The 23,375-nt window shown below is 55.0% G+C and overlaps 3 protein-coding genes and 1 pseudogene across 3 annotated transcripts in view; all 4 read right to left on the minus strand.

Moving 5' to 3' along the window:
• Positions 1–23,375, minus strand: part of LOC122689847 (melanoma-associated antigen 10-like) — a 596,047-nt gene that overhangs the window by 548,262 nt on the left and 24,410 nt on the right. The window lies entirely within an intron of this gene.
• LOC122689845 overlaps positions 1–23,375 on the minus strand; it is a 587,451-nt pseudogene that overhangs the window by 486,860 nt on the left and 77,216 nt on the right.
• Positions 9,253–10,017, minus strand: LOC122689865 (melanoma-associated antigen 8-like). Its single transcript, XM_043896645.1, has one exon. The coding sequence runs from the start codon at positions 10,015–10,017 to the stop codon at positions 9,253–9,255; it is 765 nt and encodes a 254-aa protein (XP_043752580.1).
• Positions 18,206–19,114, minus strand: LOC122689859 (melanoma-associated antigen 8-like). Its single transcript, XM_043896639.1, has one exon. The coding sequence runs from the start codon at positions 19,112–19,114 to the stop codon at positions 18,350–18,352; it is 765 nt and encodes a 254-aa protein (XP_043752574.1). The 3' UTR covers positions 18,206–18,349.

Below are 23,375 nucleotides of genomic sequence, written 5' to 3' on the forward strand. Positions count from 1 at the left end.
GAGAACAGGAACCAAAAGATGCTACAAACTGGTTCCCCCAACTAGCCCGGGCCCTCACAGTTTAGAAAGCTGACTACCCCCTCTTTAACCACAGAGAGAAGGAACAACCTGGCTGCTGCTCTGTCTCAGGCCCCCTATTCCTCTTCCCTCGCATCTTATGCAGACAGGAATGGGAAGGTCCTCAAAGCCCTTTGGTTGACCCTGCGCATAAATGCCATGACTTGCCACTTGCTGGTCTCCACATAGGCCCGGGGACCCCACAGGAACTCACAGCAAACAGGGTGGCTGTCAGGCACCTGCTGGTACCGCAGGTATCCTTCCCGCACCCACACTTGGGTCAGAAGCTCCCTGAGCTCCCCAAAGACACACTGCTCACTCCCAACATACACCCCCATCCTTCTGAGTGCTCCCCAGACCGCCTCCTCAGGGGCCGGGTCTCCAAACCGCATGATCATGCTGAGGACCAGCACCAGGAAGCCGGCCTTGGGCAGGCCCACCCCATCGCTCAGCATCTCATCGCAAGTGAGGCCCAGGATGGGGACCAAGATGTAGATGTGCTCCGCTGGGTCCACCTCTTTCACGTCCACGCCAAAGACCAGCTGCAGGCACACTGAGACTTCCCTGAAGACCACCGGGAAGTGCTCCTGGTTATCCCTGAGGACCTTATTCAGCATTTCCGCCTGGGAGGTCAGCTCCTTGGCTCGATACTTGAGGAGCAGGAACTTCATCAGTTTACCTATCATCCTATCCAGAATTTCCTGGGGCAAGGCCTCCATAGGAGCAGAGGAGGATGCTGGGTAGTAGGAGGCCAAGTGGGATGCGGACTCCCCCACCTCAGCCTCCAAGAGCGGCACCTCGATAGGGCCCTGGGCCTCGCCTGGGTCCTGAAGGTCTTCCTCGGGTTTGCTGAGCTCACTCATCTCAACCACGAGCACAATGCCTGAGGTGAAACAAGACACGGAACTGAGGCAGAGGTACAGATGGGGACCAAGGGCCTCTGGGAGAGAGGAGGTGTGAGCAACCTGGGCTAAGAAATGCATCCTGGATGGTACGACACAGGCCACTTACAGCTCTCCCCTTGAGGGGTTCTCTCCGACCTCACAGGAGAGCTCCTCCTGGGAGGCCAGTCCCCTGGCTACCCGAAGGAGGAAGGAAGGTGGCTCCCCAGGGTGTGGTCAGTACAGCCTGAGATTTCCGGGTCCAAAACAGTGTGAGGAATTGGGGCCTTCTGGGCCCCCGCTATGTTCTGGGATAGGGAGCCTCTGGTTCACTTCAGGTCACCCTCTCACCTTGACTCCTGATACTGCCTGTCTGAACTCAGGACACAGGCTTCAGACCTCTGCCTTCGCCTCCCGGTTCCTGGAGCTCCTGTGAGAGAAATGGAGGTGACATCTAAGGGCTATACTGTGGCACAGCCCTGGGCCTTCTGTGCTGCTAGGTGGGGACGCACACTCGGATTACACCCAGTTGTGTTGTGGCTACCTTGTAATGCTCACCTTTCCCCTGGCATGGCCTGGACGGTCCCCTTTGGAGGAGTAGAAGGAAACTCAAAACAAGACACAAGCCTGAACAGAAAGCACTGAGGGGCCCCACATGCGGCCGCACCTGTCCAGGGCCTGGCGCGGGTCCTAGGCTGGGGAGATGCTCGGTCCTCAGCTCCTCCTCACGTCCTGCCTGGCCTCCAAGCACTCGCCACAGGGGCGGGGGTTTGCTCAGTCCAACCTTGGGGTTGGGGAGTCCAGCCTCTGCCAACCTGAAGCCTCCACCTCTGCCCGTAAAACCTCACCTCCCGAGTTCCCTAAGCCAGCGGTCAAGAAACTGCTCACCCTGCTCACCCCACTCTGGGCCCTCCAAGACCCTCTTGCAAGGGCCAAGATCCCTCCAGCTTGGCGTCGAACCGCCTCAGTCCTTCCTCGCATGGAGCCTGGACTCCAGGCAGGACTCGCGTTTGTCGCCTCTGCCATTTTGACACCCCGCCGCTTTCCCAAGGCCTCCAGTCCCTCGGAGACCCGCATGTGAGGAAGTCAGACAGACCTACTGTGCTCTTCTCACCCCAAGGGCTCCCAGGGACGACTACAGGGATGGGGATCTGTGGGGTTCCATCAGTCCTCACTCAGGGTGCCCGCAGTCCTCCTTCAGGAACCTCACCTTGCCTCCGCGCACGACCTGGATTCTCGCCTCTCCGCAACTGAAGCCCCGCCCCTTATAGCAGGACCCCAGTCTCTTGAAGACCCGGATGTCAGGAAGACAGCTCATGCCTGTGGCACTCATCCTGCCCCCACGGTTGCCCTGGACTGCCAACAGAGATTCGCTTCTCTGAGGTCCCCTCTGATTACGGGTTCAGGGTCCTCTAGTCCCTCTTCAGGGTCCTCAAGGTCTTCAACCCTGCAGGACCTGGGAATCGGGCCCCCGAGGCCCCGCCCCATATGTGACGTCCCCACTCAGAGACCCGGATGTCAGGAAGTGAGACCATGCACTTCGGGCTCATCGTATCCCAGTTCGGCCAAGGACCAACAGCAGCTCCAGGCTTTTCTGAGGTCTCCTCTGATTTGGGTCCAGGGTCCACTCAGTCGTCCGTCAGTGTCCTCAAATTGAAACCCTGGAGGAGCTGGGGATCTTCCCTCTGCTCACCTGAGGCTACACCCCCTTTCCCAGGTCCCCAGTTTCTCTGAGACCCAGATGTCAGGAAATGCAGCATGTGCTCATCCACCCTCTGTGAGCCCTGAGACTTGATGTGAGGGTCCCGCCTCTGGTCAACACAAGGGGCATCCCCAGAATGCCAGGGCTCTAGATGAGATTCCTTAGGAAGGATTAAGGAACCCCACAGATTCCTGACCCTACTGTCAGCCCTGGGCCACCCTGGTGGTGGGATGAGCGCTTGGCAGCCTCTTCTGACTTCCGCATCTGTATCTCAGAAACATTAGGCAATTGTTAGAAGCGTCAGGGCGTCAGATGGGCAGTGAGAAAGATCTTCTTTCTTTTGAGAGTCAAGGTGAGGACACTGAGGAAGGACAGAGGGGACCCTGGACCCCAGAGCAGAGTGGGCTCTGGGAGGACATTGGGTGGATGAACGTATGCTGGATTTCCTGACTGGGTCTCAGAGAGACTGGGGACCTGGGATAGGGGGCTGACTTCCTAATATCCAGATTTCAGCCTGGTGTCCTAGTATAGAGAGATGACTTAGTGACATCCGCATATCAGAAAGACTGGGCTCCTGGTATGAGGTTTGGGGCGTTAGTAGGGGAAAGGAGAGAATCTGAAGTCGTACCTGGAGATAAGTTGAGGTCTCTGAGGGAAGGCTGAAGGGACCCCAAGTGAAAACTCTAGGGATCCCAAGATAAGAGGGATGGAACCCCACAGATCCCTGCCGCTGCCATCGGCCCTGGGAGCCCTCGGGGTGAGAAGAACACACTAGGTCTGTCCTGAGTTCCTGACATCCAGCTCTGTGAGGCTGGGGACTTGGTGTGAGGAGCAGGGACTATGGTGGGGAGAGGACAGAGACTAGGTCCTCCTGGAAATCAAGGTGAGGACCCTGAGGGAGGACTGAGAATAGCCAGATCTCAGAACAGAGGGAACCCTGGTAGTCCCTGGGCAGGGTAACCTCGTGCCGCATTGCCTGATAACCCTGGCAGAGAGACTGGGGACCTCTTGAAAGCAGGGGAAACTCCAAATGGCGGATGGGACACTTGCAGGTCTTGTGTGGAGTCTAGACCCCATGCAAGGCAGGACTAAGGCAGTTAGACCCCAACAGGGAGGGATCTTGGCCCTTGCAAGGGGGTCTTGGAGGGTGCAGAGTGGGGTGAGCAGTTTCTTGAACTCTGGCTTAGGGACCTCGCGAGGTGAGGTATTTCAGGAACAGCCGAAGGCTTCCGGTTGGCAGAGGCTGGACTCCTCAACCGCAGTGGAGGACTGAGCAGACCCCCGCCCCTGTGGTCAGTGCTGGGAGGGAAGGCAGGACATGAGGAGGAGCTGAGGACCGAACACCTCCCTGGCCTAGGCCCCACAGGAGACCTTGGGCAGGTGCGGCCGCATGTGGGGCCCCTCAACGCTTTCTTTCCAGTCTCGGGTCTTGTTCTGCGTTTCCCTCCAGGCCCCCAGAGGGGAGGGACCAGGTTGTGCCAGGGGAAATGTAAGCACTAAAGGGGAGCTCTGAAGGGACCTCTCACCACACAACTGAGGGACCCTCACAGTGTGCACCCCTTGTACTGTCAGAGAATGCTAAGGGCTGTGCCACGGGATACCACTGAGGTGCCCCTCCATTTCTCACAGGAGCTGTAGGAAGCAGTAGGCGAAGGCAGACATCTGAGGCCCGTGTCCTGAGGTCAGTGAACAGAGGAGGTCCAGGCAATTCCAGGAGTCAAGGTGATGAGGGTGCCCTGAGTGGACACCAAGTGCTGCCCATCCCAGAACAGAGGGGACCCCACAAGAGCCTAATCCCCTTACCTTGTCAGTCCCAGAAATCTCGGGCTGTGCTGACCACACCCTGGGGAGCCACCTCACTTCCTTCTTCAGGTAGCCAGGGGACTGGCCACTCCAGAGGCATGTCCCTGTGTGGTCTGAGAGCACGTTTCAAGAGGAGAGCTGCAAGTGGCCTGTGGCCAACCAGGGTGCGGTTCTCAGGTGAGGCCATTCACAGCCCGTCTATCCACCATCCAGGCTCATGGTCCTCATCTGTCCCATTTGCCCCCATGCCTCACTCCTGCCTCACTCTGTAGTTTGATCCCAGGCATCACGCTCATGGTCAAGATGACTGAGCTGAGCAAGCTCGAGGAAGACCTTCAGGACCCAGGTGAGGCCAGGGTCCTGTGGAAGTGCAGCTCTTTGGGGCTGAGCGGGGGAGGCTGTATCACCCTCAGCCTCCTCCCCCACAGTCTCCTGCTCCACCCTTGTGGAGGCCTTGCCCCATGAAGCTCTGAATGAGATAGTGGCTAACTTGATGAAGTTCTTGCTCCTGTAGTATCTGGCCAAACATCTGACATCCCAGGCGGAAATGCTGAAGAAGGTCCTCAGGAATAACCAGGAGCATGTCCTAGTGGTCTTCAGTCAAGCTGCAGAGTGCCTACAGGTTGTCGTTGGCCTGGAGGTAAAGCAGTTGGACCCCAGGGAGCACATCTACATCATGGTCCCTACCCTGGGCCTCACCTGCAATGTGATGCTGAGCAGTGGGCAGACCCTGCCCAAGGCTGGCATCCTGGTGCTGGTCCTCAACCTGATCATGCAGAGTGAAGACCTGACCCCTGAGGAAGCAGTCTTGGGAGTACTCAGCAGGACGGGGGTGTGTGTTGGGAGTGAGCCCTGTCTCTTTGGGGAGCTCAGGGAGCTGCTGACCCAAGTGTGGCTGCGGGAGGGATACCTGGAATACCAGCAGGTGCCTGACAGCCACCCTGCTCGCTATGAGTTCCTGTGGGGCGCCCTGGCCTATGTGGAGACCAGCAAGTGGCAAGTCACGGTGTCTGTGCTCAGGGTCTAACAGAGGGCTTTGAGGGCCTCCCCACTCCTGTCTGCAGAGGCTGCGAGGGAGGAGGAATAGGGGGCCTGAGCCAGAGCAGCAGCCAGGGTAATCCTTCCCTCTGTGACTGAAGAGGGAGTAGTCACCTTCTCAGAAGTGAGGGCCCGGGCCAGTTGGGGGAACCAGTGCACAGCATCTGTGGGCTCCTGTTCTCTACAATGACATGGAGATTCATCTGTTTTCCTTAGAAAATCTTCAAGCTTTGACTGTTTTTGCAAAAGGCTAAATAAAGTTCAGTGTCTTAGCTTGGAGAATGAGGTTGATCAATATGTGTTTGTGCTTACACAGTTCAAGAACAAGAGTTTTGCTGTTTTGTGAGAGATTGGAAACTCTTCCATTTTGTTTTGTGACCCTGAATGGGACACAGTGGAAATGGAATTAGATCCGTTTCGGAAATGTGAGCTTGTGGTGGAGTGGTGGAGTCGCTCAGTCCTGTCCGACTCTTCTCGACCCCATGGACTGTGGCCAACAAGGCTCCTCAGTCCATGGGATTTTCCAGGCAAGAGTACTTGGGTGGGCTGTCATTTCTTTCTCCAGGGGATCATCATGACCCAGGGATGGAACACGGGTCTCCCAATGTAGACAGACACTTTACCGTCTGAGCCACCAGGGAAGCACTAATATTGATGCGGCAAGAATTATGCGATAAAAGTAATTGCAATGAATTCATCCATCTGTCCTTCTTGTGTGTCATTCTCAAAAACTAAATTATCTTTATTTGGGTTTGTCTGGGTTATTTAAGGAAGCAGCTGGCAATAAATCTGAGGGCCCTGTTCACTAGCTCATATATTCTGAAGACCTTTACAGAGTATCTTCTCCAGGAAAGGCGGTGTTAGGAGTGGGGACACTAGGAGAAGCAGGACACCCCCGCACCTAGAGCAAAGTTCTAGGAGCCGCAGTCACACAAGGAAGGTGGAGAGACCTCCCCTAGTCGCACTGAACAAGGCAACACGAGGTAGGGCGGTGGAGCTCCAGGAGGAGCACTCGAGTTTCAGTGCCTGAGCCAAGGTGGTTTGGGGCTTTAGGACCCTGGGTTCCTTCTGTGGGAGGTGGTCGAGGTGAGGCAGGCTGGTAGCAGCCCTCAGACTTGCAGACAGTGTTTCTTCGGGGAGATGGCAAATTCTGAAATGGATCATGGCTGTAAGGTGGCCTTTTGCATCTCGGACAAAGCCCAGACAGATCTCTTTCTGGGGCAGGAAGGAAGGGGTCCTGACTCTTGTCGCATTGCTGTTGATCACAGGGGCAAAGGAGGTGTTTTCTACCCCACATCTGCTAGGAATCCTGCAGAACTTTGGTCGCACTCCCTTGAAGTGGTGCCCAAGAAATGCATGGAACTACCCTTTCTTTCCTGGTCCCGGAGATCCAGAACCCACGGTCTTAAATAGCTTTCAATTATCTTGATTGTAATTGGCCATTGTAATCAAGGACTTGACCTTAGTTGGGGCTGCAAGAAAGGAAAGTACTGTTTTGGATGGAAGACCAGCTAGGGAAGAGGCAAAGAGTGGCTCTTGCTTCTATTTCCTGGAGCAGCTTGGGTCCTGTTGGAACACTCCTTCATAACCAAATTTAACAGGTTTTCTATGGAAATGGGGCTTGCCCAGGAGCTCAAATGATGAAGATTCCGCTTACACTGTGGGAGACATGGGATCGATTCATGGGTCAGGGAGATCACCTGAAGAAGGGCATGGCAACCCACTCCAGTATTCTTGCCTGGAGAATTCCATGGACAGAGGGGATCGGAAGACTACAGTCCATGGAGTGGCAAACAGTCCGACACGACTGAGCTACTAACATTATGGTCCACTATGGTCTAAGTAGCAAAGTTTCTTAGTTTTATTTGTGAAACATCCTATTTGGCTGATTAGGTATCCCACATCCTATTGAGGTGCACATTCTCAGACAAGCCCTGGACCACAAAGTAGCCGACCCCTTCCTACAGTGGAGAGTGGAGGACACTCTTGGGGCAACACTGTGACAGATTCCTGTCCCGACATCACAGAGGCCATGACCGCCAGGCCCTAGCAGCTGCATCCCATCCCTCAGGCGAATAGTGCAGCCCAACACGTGGGCTCCTCAAACCGGCTGGCTTCACAGGAGAAGAACTGAGGCCACAGGGCTTTTCCAAGCATCCACTGACTATCTGGCAGCTGCCATATATGTGACCACAATCAAATCACCTGTTCCCCTTTTTCTCTGGCACTCAGCATGGATAGCTGCCCCTTTAGCCCCCTGCACCCATCCACACCCCCACTGCAGTGACCTCACCACCTCCTTAGGCCCGGAAGTCGCTCCTGCCTTTTGCTGCCAGGCACAGCCTTAACCTGGGTCTCTGCTGCCTCCACACTTCTGAACCCACCCGAACCCAGGGATGCTGGCAGATGTTGCATCTTTACTGGCTAGTACTTATTTCTCATGCTCTTCGGATCTCAGACTCTGTCCCTCTCCCCTCTGGAAACTGTTTGGTTTTCAGGACACCTCAGAGAATTGGCAGCTTAATTAGAAATGGAATAGAAAACCACTCAGAATTGCTGTTCTGTGTTTTCCTCCTGGAGAATGTATATCAATTTCAGTGTCTGTGTGTGTTTCGGGGTGGAGAGCAGTGTCTCCAGCTGGGCACAGCTCACTCAAAGATCCCAGGATTCTAGTCACACAGCAGGTCCTGTCCACTTTTGCAGCTTCTCTTCACTCATTTCATCCAAATGAAATCTAGAGCATGCGCACAAGTGAAAATCATAAAGTCCAGATGACCAAAGAAACTGTTATTTCAATGTACTTGTTAATCAGCTTCCCAAGGCAGAGACAGGAGGGCTAGTACAGGGATTACTGGGCATATATCAAAGAGCAAGATTCACATTTCTCTAGGATTCCTAGCAGATGGTGGACAGAACACACCTATTTCATCCCTGTGGTCAACAGCTATGGGGCAAGAGCCTGGACCCCTTCCTGCCTGCCCTAGAAAGAGATCTCTCTGGGGTTTATCCAAGAAGCAAAAGGACACCTCACAGCAATGATGCGTTTCAGAGATTCCCCTCACCCCCAAGACAGACCTCAGGTGACTGTGGCTCCTCGACCATTGCTGTAAGTGTGGGGGTGTCCTGCTACTCCTAGTGTCCCCACTGTTAACATGGCCTTTCACGGAGCAGAGAATCTGTACACGTCTTTGGAATAACTGAGCCAATGAGCAGGGCTCTCAGATTGTCTGCTACTTTCTTTAATAACCCAGGAAAATTCAATTAACTGAGATCATTTAGTTATTGTGAATGACAGACAAGAAGGCCATAAGCATGAATTGACTATGATTACTTTTATTATCTAACTCTTCTCCATACAATACTATTGCTACAGAAGTTCACATTTTCAAAACATTTCTAATTTCGATTCCATTGCATTCTGTTCAGGACCACAAAACAAAATGGAAGACTTTCCCATCTCTCTTACAAAAACTCTTGTTTTTGAACTGTGTAACATCAGATACACTCGGATCAATATCATTCACAAAGCTAAGATATTGAAGTTTCTTTAGCCTACTCTGAAACCAAACTTTGAAAAGTTTCTAAAGAAAACAGAGATGAATCCCCTCGTCATCATAGAGAACAGGAACCAAAGATGCTACAAACTGGTTCCCCCAACTAGCCCGGGCCCTCACAGTTTAGAAAGCTGACTACCCCCTCTTTAACCACAGAGAGAAGGAACAACCTGGCTGCTGCTCTGTCTCAGGCCCCCTATTCCTCTTCCCTCGCATCTTATGCAGACAGGAATGGGAAGGTCCTCAAAGCCCTTTGGTTGACCCTGCACATAAATGCCATGACTTGCCACTTGCTGGTCTCCACATAGGCCCGGGGACCCCACAGGAACTCATAGCAAACAGGGTGGCTGTCAGGCACCTGCTGGTACCGCAGGTATCCTTCCCGCACCCACACTTGGGTCAGAAGCTCCCTGAGCTCCCCAAAGACACACTGCTCACTCCCAACATACACCCCCATCCTTCTGAGTGCTCCCCAGACCGCCTCCTCAGGGGCCGGGTCTCCAAACCGCATGATCATGCTGAGGACCAGCACCAGGAAGCCGGCCTTGGGCAGGCCCACCCCATCGCTCAGCATCTCATCGCAAGTGAGGCCCAGGATGGGGACCAAGATGTAGATGTGCTCCGCTGGGTCCACCTCTTTCACGTCCACGCCAAAGACCAGCTGCAGGCACACTGAGACTTCCCTGAAGACCACCGGGAAGTGCTCCTGGTTATCCCTGAGGACCTTATTCAGCATTTCCGCCTGGGAGGTCAGCTCCTTGGCTCGATACTTGAGGAGCAGGAACTTCATCAGTTTACCTATCATCCTATCCAGAATTTCCTGGGGCAAGGCCTCCATAGGAGCAGAGGAGGATGCTGGGTAGCAGGAGGCCAAGTGGGATGCGGACTCCCCCACCTCAGCCTCCAAGAGCGGCACCTCGATAGGGCCCTGGGCCTCGCCTGGGTCCTGAAGGTCTTCCTCGGGTTTGCTGAGCTCACTCATCTCAACCACGAGCACAATGCCTGAGGTGAAACAAGACACGGAACTGAGGCAGAGGTACAGATGGGGACCAAGGGCCTCTGGGAGAGAGGAGGTGTGAGCAACCTGGGCTAAGAAATGCATCCTGGATGGTACGACACAGGCCACTTACAGCTCTCCCCTTGAGGAGTTCTCTCCGACCTCACAGGAGAGCTCCTCCTGGGAGGCCAGTCCCCTGGCTACCCGAAGGAGGAAGGAAGGTGGCTCCCCAGGGTGTGGTCAGTACAGCCTGAGATTTCCGGGTCCAAAACAGTGTGAGGAATTGGGGCCTTCTGGGCCCCCGCTATGTTCTGGGATAGGGAGCCTCTGGTTCACTTCAGGTCACCCTCTCACCTTGACTCCTGATACTGCCTGTCTGAACTCAGGACACAGGCTTCAGACCTCTGCCTTCGCCTCCCGGTTCCTGGAGCTCCTGTGAGAGAAATGGAGGTGACATCTAAGGGCTATACTGTGGCACAGCCCTGGGCCTTCTGTGCTGCTAGGTGGGGACGCACACTCGGATTACACCCAGTTGTGTTGTGGCTACCTTGTAATGCTCACCTTTCCCCTGGCATGACCTCGACGGTCCCCTTTGGAGGAGTAGAAGGAAACTCAAAACAAGACACAAGCCTGAACAGAAAGCACTGAGGGGCCCCACATGCGGCCGCACCTGTTCAGGGCCTGGCGCGGGTCCTAGGCTGGGGAGATGCTCGGTCCTCAGCTCCTCCTCACGTCCTGCCTGGCCTCCAAGCACTCGCCACAGGGGCGGGGGTTTGCTCAGTCCAACCTTGGGGTTGGGGAGTCCAGCCTCTGCCAACCTGAAGCCTCCACCTCTGCCCGTAAAACCTCACCTCCCGAGTTCCCTAAGCCAGCGGTCAAGAAACTGCTCACCCTGCTCACCCCACTCTGGGCCCTCCAAGACCCTCTTGCAAGGGCCAAGATCCCTCCAGCTTGGCGTCGAACCGCCTCAATCCTTCCTCGCATGGAGCCTGGACTCCAGGCAGGACTCGCGTTTGTCGCCTCTGCCATTTTGACACCCCGCCGCTTTCCCAAGGCCTCCAGTCCCTCGGAGACCCGCATGTGAGGAAGTCAGACAGACCTACTGTGCTCTTCTCACCCCAAGGGCTCCCAGGGACGACTACAGGGATGGGGATCTGTGGGGTTCCATCAGTCCTCACTCAGGGTGCCCGCAGTCCTCCTTCAGGAACCTCACCTTGCCTCCGCGCACGACCTGGATTCTCGCCTCTCCGCAACTGAAGCCCCGCCCCTTATAGCAGGACCCCAGTCTCTTGAAGACCCGGATGTCAGGAAGACAGCTCATGCCTGTGGCACTCATCCTGCCCCCACGGTTGCCCTGGACTGCCAACAGAGATTCGCTTCTCTGAGGTCCCCTCTGATTACGGGTTCAGGGTCCTCTAGTCCCTCTTCAGGGTCCTCAAGGTCTTCAACCCTGCAGGACCTGGGAATCGGGCCCCCGAGGCCCCGCCCCATATGTGACGTCCCCACTCAGAGACCCGGATGTCAGGAAGTGAGACCATGCACTTCGGGCTCATCGTATCCCAGTTCGGCCAAGGACCAACAGCAGCTCCAGGCTTTTCTGAGGTCTCCTCTGATTTGGGTCCAGGGTCCACTCAGTCGTCCGTCAGTGTCCTCAAATTGAAACCCTGGAGGAGCTGGGGATCTTCCCTCTGCTCACCTGAGGCTACACCCCCTTTCCCAGGTCCCCAGTTTCTCTGAGACCCAGATGTCAGGAAATGCAGCATGTGCTCATCCACCCTCTGTGAGCCCTGAGACTTGATGTGAGGGTCCCGCCTCTGGTCAACACAAGGGGCATCCCCAGAATGCCAGGGCTCTAGATGAGATTCCTTAGGAAGGATTAAGGAACCCCACAGATTCCTGACCCTACTGTCAGCCCTGGGCCACCCTGGTGGTGGGATGAGCGCTTGGCAGCCTCTTCTGACTTCCGCATCTGTATCTCAGAAACATTAGGCAATTGTTAGAAGCGTCAGGGCGTCAGATGGGCAGTGAGAAAGATCTTCTTTCTTTTGAGAGTCAAGGTGAGGACACTGAGGAAGGACAGAGGGGACCCTGGACCCCAGAGCAGAGTGGGCTCTGGGAGGACATTGGGTGGATGAACGTATGCTGGATTTCCTGACTGGGTCTCAGAGAGACTGGGGACCTGGGATAGGGGGCTGACTTCCTAATATCCAGATTTCAGCCTGGTGTCCTAGTATAGAGAGATGACTTAGTGACATCCGCATATCAGAAAGACTGGGCTCCTGGTATGAGGTTTGGGGCGTTAGTAGGGGAAAGGAGAGAATCTGAAGTCGTACCTGGAGATAAGTTGAGGTCTCTGAGGGAAGGCTGAAGGGACCCCAAGTGAAAACTCTAGGGATCCCAAGATAAGAGGGATGGAACCCCACAGATCCCTGCCGCTGCCATCGGCCCTGGGAGCCCTCGGGGTGAGAAGAACACACTAGGTCTGTCCTGAGTTCCTGACATCCAGCTCTGTGAGGCTGGGGACTTGGTGTGAGGAGCAGGGACTATGGTGGGGAGAGGACAGAGACTAGGTCCTCCTGGAAATCAAGGTGAGGACCCTGAGGGAGGACTGAGAATAGCCAGATCTCAGAACAGAGGGAACCCTGGTAGTCCCTGGGCAGGGTAACCTCGTGCCGCATTGCCTGATAACCCTGGCAGAGAGACTGGGGACCTCTTGAAAGCAGGGGAAACTCCAAATGGCGGATGGGACACTTGCAGGTCTTGTGTGGAGTCTAGACCCCATGCAAGGCAGGACTAAGGCAGTTAGACCCCAACAGGGAGGGATCTTGGCCCTTGCAAGGGGGTCTTGGAGGGTGCAGAGTGGGGTGAGCAGTTTCTTGAACTCTGGCTTAGGGACCTCGCGAGGTGAGGTATTTCAGGAACAGCCGAAGGCTTCCGGTTGGCAGAGGCTGGACTCCTCAACCGCAATGGAGGACTGAGCAGACCCCCGCCCCTGTGGTCAGTGCTGGGAGGGAAGGCAGGACATGAGGAGGAGCTGAGGACCGAACACCTCCCTGGCCTAGGCCCCACAGGAGACCTTGGGCAGGTGCGGCCGCATGTGGGGCCCCTCAGCGCTTTCTTTCCAGTCTCGGGTCTTGTTCTGCGTTTCCCTCCAGGCCCCCAGAGGGGAGGGACCAGGTTGTGCCAGGGGAAATGTAAGCACTAAAGGGGAGCTCTGAAGGGACCTCTCACCACACAACTGAGGGACCCTCACAGTGTGCACCCCTTGTACTGTCAGAGAATGCTAAGGGCTGTGCCACGGGATACCACTGAGGTGCCCCTCCATTTCTCACAGGAGCTGTAGGAAGCAGTAGGCGAAGGCAGACATCTGAGGCCCGTGTCCTGAGGTCAGTGAACAGAGGAGGTCCAGGCAATGCCAGGAGTCAAGGTGATGAGGGTGCCCTGAGTGGACACCAAGTGCTGCCCATCCCAGAACAGAGGGGACCCCACAAGGGCCTAATCCCCTTACCTTGTCAGTCCCAGAAATCTCGGGCTGTGCTGACCACACCCTGGGGAGCCACCTCACTTCCTTCTTCAGGTAGCCAGGGGACTGGCCACTCCAGAGGCATGTCCCTGTGTGGTCTGAGAGCACTTTTCAAGAGGAGACCTGCAAGTGGCCTGTGGCCAACCAGGGTGCGGTTCTCAGGTGAGGCCATTCACAGCCCGTCTATCCACCATCCAGGCCCATGGTCCTCATCTGTCCCATTTGCCCCCATGCCTCACTCCTGCCTCACTCTGTAGTTTGATCCCAGGCATCACGCTCATGGTCAAGATGACTGAGCTGAGCAAGCTCGAGGAAGACCTTCAGGACCCAGGTGTGGCCAGGGTCCTGTGGAAGTGCAGCTCTCTGGGGCTGAGCGGGGGAGGCTGTATCACCCTCAGCCTCCTCCCCCACAGTCTCCTGCTCCACCCTTGTGGAGGCCTTGCCCCATGAAGCTCTGAATGAGATAGTGGCTAACTTGATGAAGTTCTTGCTCCTGTAGTATCTGGCCAAACATCTGACATCCCAGGCGGAAATGCTGAAGAAGGTCCTCAGGAATAACCAGGAGCATGTCCTAGTGGTCTTCAGTCAAGCTGCAGAGTGCCTACAGGTTGTCGTTGGCCTGGAGGTAAAGCAGTTGGACCCCAGGGAGCACATCTACATCATGGTCCCTACCCTGGGCCTCACCTGCAATGTGATGCTGAGCAGTGGGCAGACCCTGCCCAAGGCTGGCATCCTGGTGCTGGTCCTCAACCTGATCATGCAGAGTGAAGACCTGACCCCTGAGGAAGCAGTCTTGGGAGTACTCAGCAGGACGGGGGTGTGTGTTGGGAGTGAGCCCTGTCTCTTTGGGGAGCTCAGGGAGCTGCTGACCCAAGTGTGGCTGCGGGAGGGATACCTGGAATACCAGCAGGTGCCTGACAGCCACCCTGCTCGCTATGAGTTCCTGTGGGGCGCCCTGGCCTATGTGGAGACCAGCAAGTGGCAAGTCACGGTGTCTGTGCTCAGGGTCTAACAGAGGGCTTTGAGGGCCTCCCCACTCCTGTCTGCAGAGGCTGCGAGGGAGGAGGAATAGGGGGCCTGAGCCAGAGCAGCAGCCAGGGTAATCCTTCCCTCTGTGATTGAAGAGGGAGTAGTCACCTTCTCAGAAGTGAGGGCCCGGGCCAGTTGGGGGAACCAGTGCACAGCATCTGTGGGCTCCTGTTCTCTACAATGACATGGAGATTCATCTGTTTTCCTTAGAAAATCTTCAAGCTTTGATTGTTTTTGCAAAAGGCTAAATAAAGTTCAGTGTCTTAGATTGGAGAATGAGGTTGATCAATATGTGTTTGTGCTTACACAGTTCAAGAACAAGAGTTTTGCTGTTTTGTGAGAGATTGGAAACTCTTCCATTTTGTTTTGTGACCCTGAATGGGACACAGTGGAAATGGAATTAGATCCGTTTCGGAAATGTGAGCTTGTGGTGGAGTGGTGGAGTCGCTCAGTCCTGTCCGACTCTTCGCGACCCCATGGACTGTGGCCAACAAGGCTCCTCAGTCCATGGGATTTTCCAGGCAAGAGTACTTGGGTGGGCTGTCATTTCTTTCTCCAGGGGATCATCATGACCCAGGGATGGAACACGGGTCTCCCAATGTAGACAGACACTTTACCGTCTGAGCCACCAGGGAAGCACTAATATTGATGCGGCAAGAATTATGCGATAAAAGTAATTGCAATGAATTCATCCATCTGTCCTTCTTGTGTGTCATTCTCAAAAACTAAATTATCTTTATTTGGGTTTGTCTGGGTTATTTAAGGAAGCAGCTGGCAATAAATCTGAGGCCCCTGTTCACTAGCTCATATATTCTGAAGACCTTTACAGAGTATCTTCTCCAGGAATGGCGGTGTTAGGAGTGGGGACACTAGGAGAAGCAGGACACCCCCGCACCTAGAGCAAAGTTCTAGGAGCCGCAGTCACACAAGGAAGGTGGAGAGACCTCCCATAGTGGCACTGAACAAGGCAACACGAGGTAGGGCGGTGGAGCTCCAGGAGGAGCACTCGAGTTTCAGTGCCTGAGCCAAGGTGGTTTGGGGCTTTAGGACCCTGGGTTCCTTCTGTAGGAGGTGGTCGAGGTGAGGCAGGCTGGTAGCAGCCCTCAGACTTGCAGACAGTGTTTCTTCGGGGAGATGGCAAATTCTGAAATGGATCATGGCTGTAAGGTGGCCTTTTGCATCTCGGACAAAGCCCAGACAGATCTCTTTCTGGGGCAGGAAGGAAGGGGTCCTGACTCTTGTCGCATTGCTGTTGATCACAGGGGCAAAGGAGGTGTTTTCTACCCCACATCTGCTAGGAATCCTGCAGAACTTTGGTCGCACTCCCTTGAAGTGGTGCCCAAGAAATGCATGGAACTACCCTTTCTTTCCTGGTCCCGGAGATCCAGAACCCACGGTCTTAAATAGCTTTCAATTATCTTGATTGTAATTGGCCATTGTAATCAAGGACTTGACCTTAGTTGGGGCTGCAAGAAAGGAAAGTACTGTTTTGGATGGAAGACCAGCTAGGGAAGAGGCAAAGAGTGGCTCTTGCTTCTATTTCCTGGAGCAGCTTGGGTCCTGTTGGAACACTCCTTCATACCCAAATTTAACAGGTTTTCTATGGAAATGGGGCTTGCCCAGGAGCTCAAATGATGAAGATTCCGCTTACACTGTGGGAGACATGGAATCGATTCATGGGTCAGGGAGATCACCTGAAGAAGGGCATGGCAACCCACTCCAGTATTCTTGCCTGGAGAATTCCATGGACAGAGGAGATCGGAAGACTACAGTCCATGGAGGGGCAAACAGTCCGACACGACTGAGCTACTAACATTGTGGTCCACTATGGTCTAAGTAGCAAAGTTTCTTAGTTTTATTTGTGAAACATCCTATTTGGCTGATTAGGTATCCCACATCCTATTGAGGTGCACATTCTCAGACAAGCCCTGGACCACAAAGTAGCCGACCCCTTCCTACAGTGGAGAGTGGAGGACACTCTTGGGGCAACACTGTGACAGATTCCTGTCCCGACATCACAGAGGCCATGACCGCCAGGCCCTGGCAGCTGCATCCCATCCCTCAGGCGAATAGTGCAGCCCAACACGTGGGCTCCTCAAACCGGCTGGCTTCACAGGAGAAGAACTGAGGCCACGGGGCTTTTCCGAGCGTCCACTGACTATCTGGCAGCTGCCATATATGTGACCAGAATCACATCACCTGTTCCCCTTTTTCTCTGGCACTCAGCATGGATAGCTGCCCCTTTAGCCCCCTGCACCCATCCACACCCCCACTGCAGTGACCTCACCACCTCCTTAAGCCCGGAAGTCGCTCCTGCCTTTTGCTGCCAGGCACAGCCTTAACCTGGGTCTCTGTTGCCTCCACACTTCTGAACCCACCCGAACCCAGGGATGCTGCAGATGTTGCATCTTTACTGGCTAGTACCTATTTCTCATGCTATTCGGATCTCAGACTCTGTCCCTCTCCCCTCTGGAAACTGTTTGGTTTTCAGGACACCTCAGAGAATTGGCAGCTTAATTAGAAATGGAATAGAAAACCACTCAGAATTGCTGTTCTGTGTTTTCCTCCTGGAGAATGTATATCAATTTCAGTGTCTGTGTGTGTTTCGGGGTGGAGAGCAGTGTCTCCAGCTGGGCACAGCTCACTCAAAGATCCCAGGATTCTAGTCACACAGCAGGTCCTGTCCACTTTTGCAGCTTCTCTTCACTCATTTCATCGAAATGAAATCTAGAGCATGCGCACAAGTGAAAATCATAAAGTCCAGATGACCAAAGAAACTGTTATTTCAATGTACTTGTTAATCAGCTTCCCAAGGCAGAGACAGGAGGGCTAGTACAGGGATTACTGGGCATATATCAAAGAGCAAGATTCACATTTCTCTAGGATTCCTAGCAGATGGTGGACAGAACACACCTATTTCATCCCTGTGGTCAACAGCTATGGGGCAAGAGCCTGGACCCCTTCCTGCCTGCCCTAGAAAGAGATCTCTCTGGGGTTTATCCAAGAAGCAAAAGGACACCTCACAGCAATGATGCGTTTCAGAGATTCCCCTCACCCCCAAGACAGACCTCATGTGACTGTGGCTCCTCGACCATTGCTGTAAGTGTGGGGGTGTCCTGCTACTCCTAGTGTCCCCACTGTTAACATGGCCTTTCACGGAGCAGAGAATCTGTACACGTCTTTGGAATAACTGAGCCAATGAGCAGGGCTCTCAGATTGTCTGCTACTTTCTTTAATAACCCAGGAAAATTCAATTAACTGAGATCATTTAGTTATTGTGAATGACAGACAAGAAGGCCATAAGCATGAATTGACTATGATTACTTTTAGTATCTAACTCTTCTCCATACAATACTATTGCTACAGAAGTTCACATTTTCAAAACATTTCTAATTTCGATTCCATTGCATTCTGTTCAGGACCACAAAACAAAATGGAAGACTTTCCCATCTCTCTTACAAAAACTCTTGTTTTTGAACTGTGTAACATCAGATACACTCGGATCAATATCATTCACAAAGCTAAGATATTGAAGTTTCTTTAGCCTACTCTGAAACCAAACTTTGAAAAGTTTCTAAAGAAAACAGAGATGAATCCCCTCGTCATCATAGAGAACAGGAACCAAAAGATGCTACAAACTGGTTCCCCCAACTAGCCCGGGCCCTCACAGTTTAGAAAGCTGACTACCCCCTCTTTAACCACAGAGAGAAGGAACAACCTGGCTGCTGCTCTGTCTCAGGCCCCCTATCCCTCTTCCCTCGCATCTTATGCAGACAGGAATGGGAAGGTCCTCAAAGCCCTTTGGTTGACCCTGCACATAAATGCCATGACTTGCCACTTGCTGGTCTCCACATAGGCCCGGGGACCCCACAGGAACTCATAGCAAACAGGGTGGCTGTCAGGCACCTGCTGGTACCGCAGGTATCCTTCCCGCACCCACACTTGGGTCAGAAGCTCCCTGAGCTCCCCAAAGACACACTGCTCACTCCCAACATACACCCCCATCCTTCTGAGTGCTCCCCAGACCGCCTCCTCAGGGGCCGGGTCTCCAAACCGCATGATCATGCTGAGGACCAGCACCAGGAAGCCGGCCTTGGGCAGGCCCACCCCATCGCTCAGCATCTCATCGCAAGTGAGGCCCAGGATGGGGACCAAGATGTAGATGTGCTCCGCTGGGTCCACCTCTTTCACGTCCACGCCAAAGACCAGCTGCAGGCACACTGAGACTTCCCTGAAGACCACCGGGAAGTGCTCCTGGTTATCCCTGAGGACCTTATTCAGCATTTCCGCCTGGGAGGTCAGCTCCTTGGCTCGATACTTGAGGAGCAGGAACTTCATCAGTTTACCTATCATCCTATCCAGAATTTCCTGGGGCAAGGCCTCCATAGGAGCAGAGGAGGATGCTGGGTAGTAGGAGGCCAAGTGGGATGCGGACTCCCCCACCTCAGCCTCCAAGAGCGGCACCTCGATAGGGCCCTGGGCCTCGCCTGGGTCCTGAAGGTCTTCCTCGGGTTTGCTGAGCTCACTCATCTCAACCACGAGCACAATGCCTGAGGTGAAACAAGACACGGAACTGAGGCAGAGGTACAGATGGGGACCAAGGGCCTCTGGGAGAGAGGAGGTGTGAGCAACCTGGGCTAAGAAATGCATCCTGGATGGTACGACACAGGCCACTTACAGCTCTCCCCTTGAGGGGTTCTCTCCGACCTCACAGGAGAGCTCCTCCTGGGAGGCCAGTCCCCTGGCTACCCGAAGGAGGAAGGAAGGTGGCTCCCCAGGGTGTGGTCAGTACAGCCTGAGATTTCCGGGTCCAAAACAGTGTGAGGAATTGGGGCCTTCTGGGCCCCCGCTATGTTCTGGGATAGGGAGCCTCTGGTTCACTTCAGGTCACCCTCTCACCTTGACTCCTGATACTGCCTGTCTGAACTCAGGACACAGGCTTCAGACCTCTGCCTTCGCCTCCCGGTTCCTGGAGCTCCTGTGAGAGAAATGGAGGTGACATCTAAGGGCTATACTGTGGCACAGCCCTGGGCCTTCTGTGCTGCTAGGTGGGGACGCACACTCGGATTACACCCAGTTGTGTTGTGGCTACCTTGTAATGCTCACCTTTCCCCTGGCATGACCTCGACGGTCCCCTTTGGAGGAGTAGAAGGAAACTCAAAACAAGACACAAGCCTGAACAGAAAGCACTGAGGGGCCCCACATGCGGCCGCACCTGTTCAGGGCCTGGCGCGGGTCCTAGGCTGGGGAGATGCTCGGTCCTCAGCTCCTCCTCACGTCCTGCCTGGCCTCCAAGCACTCGCCACAGGGGCGGGGGTTTGCTCAGTCCAACCTTGGGGTTGGGGAGTCCAGCCTCTGCCAACCTGAAGCCTCCACCTCTGCCCGTAAAACCTCACCTCCCGAGTTCCCTAAGCCAGCGGTCAAGAAACTGCTCACCCTGCTCACCCCACTCTGGGCCCTCCAAGACCCTCTTGCAAGGGCCAAGATCCCTCCAGCTTGGCGTCGAACCGCCTCAATCCTTCCTCGCATGGAGCCTGGACTCCAGGCAGGACTCGCGTTTGTCGCCTCTGCCATTTTGACACCCCGCCGCTTTCCCAAGGCCTCCAGTCCCTCGGAGACCCGCATGTGAGGAAGTCAGACAGACCTACTGTGCTCTTCTCACCCCAAGGGCTCCCAGGGACGACTACAGGGATGGGGATCTGTGGGGTTCCATCAGTCCTCACTCAGGGTGCCCGCAGTCCTCCTTCAGGAACCTCACCTTGCCTCCGCGCACGACCTGGATTCTCGCCTCTCCGCAACTGAAGCCCCGCCCCTTATAGCAGGACCCCAGTCTCTTGAAGACCCGGATGTCAGGAAGACAGCTCATGCCTGTGGCACTCATCCTGCCCCCACGGTTGCCCTGGACTGCCAACAGAGATTCGCTTCTCTGAGGTCCCCTCTGATTACGGGTTCAGGGTCCTCTAGTCCCTCTTCAGGGTCCTCAAGGTCTTCAACCCTGCAGGACCTGGGAATCGGGCCCCCGAGGCCCCGCCCCATATGTGACGTCCCCACTCAGAGACCCGGATGTCAGGAAGTGAGACCATGCACTTCGGGCTCATCGTATCCCAGTTCGGCCAAGGACCAACAGCAGCTCCAGGCTTTTCTGAGGTCTCCTCTGATTTGGGTCCAGGGTCCACTCAGTCGTCCGTCAGTGTCCTCAAATTGAAACCCTGGAGGAGCTGGGGATCTTCCCTCTGCTCACCTGAGGCTACACCCCCTTTCCCAGGTCCCCAGTTTCTCTGAGACCCAGATGTCAGGAAATGCAGCATGTGCTCATCCACCCTCTGTGAGCCCTGAGACTTGATGTGAGGGTCCCGCCTCTGGTCAACACAAGGGGCATCCCCAGAATGCCAGGGCTCTAGATGAGATTCCTTAGGAAGGATTAAGGAACCCCACAGATTCCTGACCCTACTGTCAGCCCTGGGCCACCCTGGTGGTGGGATGAGCGCTTGGCAGCCTCTTCTGACTTCCGCATCTGTATCTCAGAAACATTAGGCAATTGTTAGAAGCGTCAGGGCGTCAGATGGGCAGTGAGAAAGATCTTCTTTCTTTTGAGAGTCAAGGTGAGGACACTGAGGAAGGACAGAGGGGACCCTGGACCCCAGAGCAGAGTGGGCTCTGGGAGGACATTGGGTGGATGAACGTATGCTGGATTTCCTGACTGGGTCTCAGAGAGACTGGGGACCTGGGATAGGGGGCTGACTTCCTAATATCCAGATTTCAGCCTGGTGTCCTAGTATAGAGAGATGACTTAGTGACATCCGCATATCAGAAAGACTGGGCTCCTGGTATGAGGTTTGGGGCGTTAGTAGGGGAAAGGAGAGAATCTGAAGTCGTACCTGGAGATAAGTTGAGGTCTCTGAGGGAAGGCTGAAGGGACCCCAAGTGAAAACTCTAGGGATCCCAAGATAAGAGGGATGGAACCCCACAGATCCCTGCCGCTGCCATCGGCCCTGGGAGCCCTCGGGGTGAGAAGAACACACTAGGTCTGTCCTGAGTTCCTGACATCCAGCTCTGTGAGGCTGGGGACTTGGTGTGAGGAGCAGGGACTATGGTGGGGAGAGGACAGAGACTAGGTCCTCCTGGAAATCAAGGTGAGGACCCTGAGGGAGGACTGAGAATAGCCAGATCTCAGAACAGAGGGAACCCTGGTAGTCCCTGGGCAGGGTAACCTCGTGCCGCATTGCCTGATAACCCTGGCAGAGAGACTGGGGACCTCTTGAAAGCAGGGGAAACTCCAAATGGCGGATGGGACACTTGCAGGTCTTGTGTGGAGTCTAGACCCCATGCAAGGCAGGACTAAGGCAGTTAGACCCCAACAGGGAGGGATCTTGGCCCTTGCAAGGGGGTCTTGGAGGGTGCAGAGTGGGGTGAGCAGTTTCTTGAACTCTGGCTTAGGGACCTCGCGAGGTGAGGTATTTCAGGAACAGCCGAAGGCTTCCGGTTGGCAGAGGCTGGACTCCTCAACCGCAATGGAGGACTGAGCAGACCCCCGCCCCTGTGGTCAGTGCTGGGAGGGAAGGCAGGACATGAGGAGGAGCTGAGGACCGAACACCTCCCTGGCCTAGGCCCCACAGGAGACCTTGGGCAGGTGCGGCCGCATGTGGGGCCCCTCAGCGCTTTCTTTCCAGTCTCGGGTCTTGTTCTGCGTTTCCCTCCAGGCCCCCAGAGGGGAGGGACCAGGTTGTGCCAGGGGAAATGTAAGCACTAAAGGGGAGCTCTGAAGGGACCTCTCACCACACAACTGAGGGACCCTCACAGTGTGCACCCCTTGTACTGTCAGAGAATGCTAAGGGCTGTGCCACGGGATACCACTGAGGTGCCCCTCCATTTCTCACAGGAGCTGTAGGAAGCAGTAGGCGAAGGCAGACATCTGAGGCCCGTGTCCTGAGGTCAGTGAACAGAGGAGGTCCAGGCAATGCCAGGAGTCAAGGTGATGAGGGTGCCCTGAGTGGACACCAAGTGCTGCCCATCCCAGAACAGAGGGGACCCCACAAGGGCCTAATCCCCTTACCTTGTCAGTCCCAGAAATCTCGGGCTGTGCTGACCACACCCTGGGGAGCCACCTCACTTCCTTCTTCAGGTAGCCAGGGGACTGGCCACTCCAGAGGCATGTCCCTGTGTGGTCTGAGAGCACTTTTCAAGAGGAGACCTGCAAGTGGCCTGTGGCCAACCAGGGTGCGGTTCTCAGGTGAGGCCATTCACAGCCCGTCTATCCACCATCCAGGCCCATGGTCCTCATCTGTCCCATTTGCCCCCATGCCTCACTCCTGCCTCACTCTGTAGTTTGATCCCAGGCATCACGCTCATGGTCAAGATGACTGAGCTGAGCAAGCTCGAGGAAGACCTTCAGGACCCAGGTGTGGCCAGGGTCCTGTGGAAGTGCAGCTCTCTGGGGCTGAGCGGGGGAGGCTGTATCACCCTCAGCCTCCTCCCCCACAGTCTCCTGCTCCACCCTTGTGGAGGCCTTGCCTCATGAAGCTCTGAATGAGATAGTGGCTAACTTGATGAAGTTCTTGCTCCTGTAGTATCTGGCCAAACATCTGACATCCCAGGCGGAAATGCTGAAGAAGGTCCTCAGGAATAACCAGGAGCATGTCCTAGTGGTCTTCAGTCAAGCTGCAGAGTGCCTACAGGTTGTCGTTGGCCTGGAGGTAAAGCAGTTGGACCCCAGGGAGCACATCTACATCATGGTCCCTACCCTGGGCCTCACCTGCAATGTGATGCTGAGCAGTGGGCAGACCCTGCCCAA

This window comes from Cervus elaphus, chromosome X (assembly GCF_910594005.1).
Source record: "Cervus elaphus chromosome X, mCerEla1.1, whole genome shotgun sequence".
Classification (NCBI taxonomy): domain Eukaryota; kingdom Metazoa; phylum Chordata; class Mammalia; order Artiodactyla; family Cervidae; genus Cervus; species Cervus elaphus.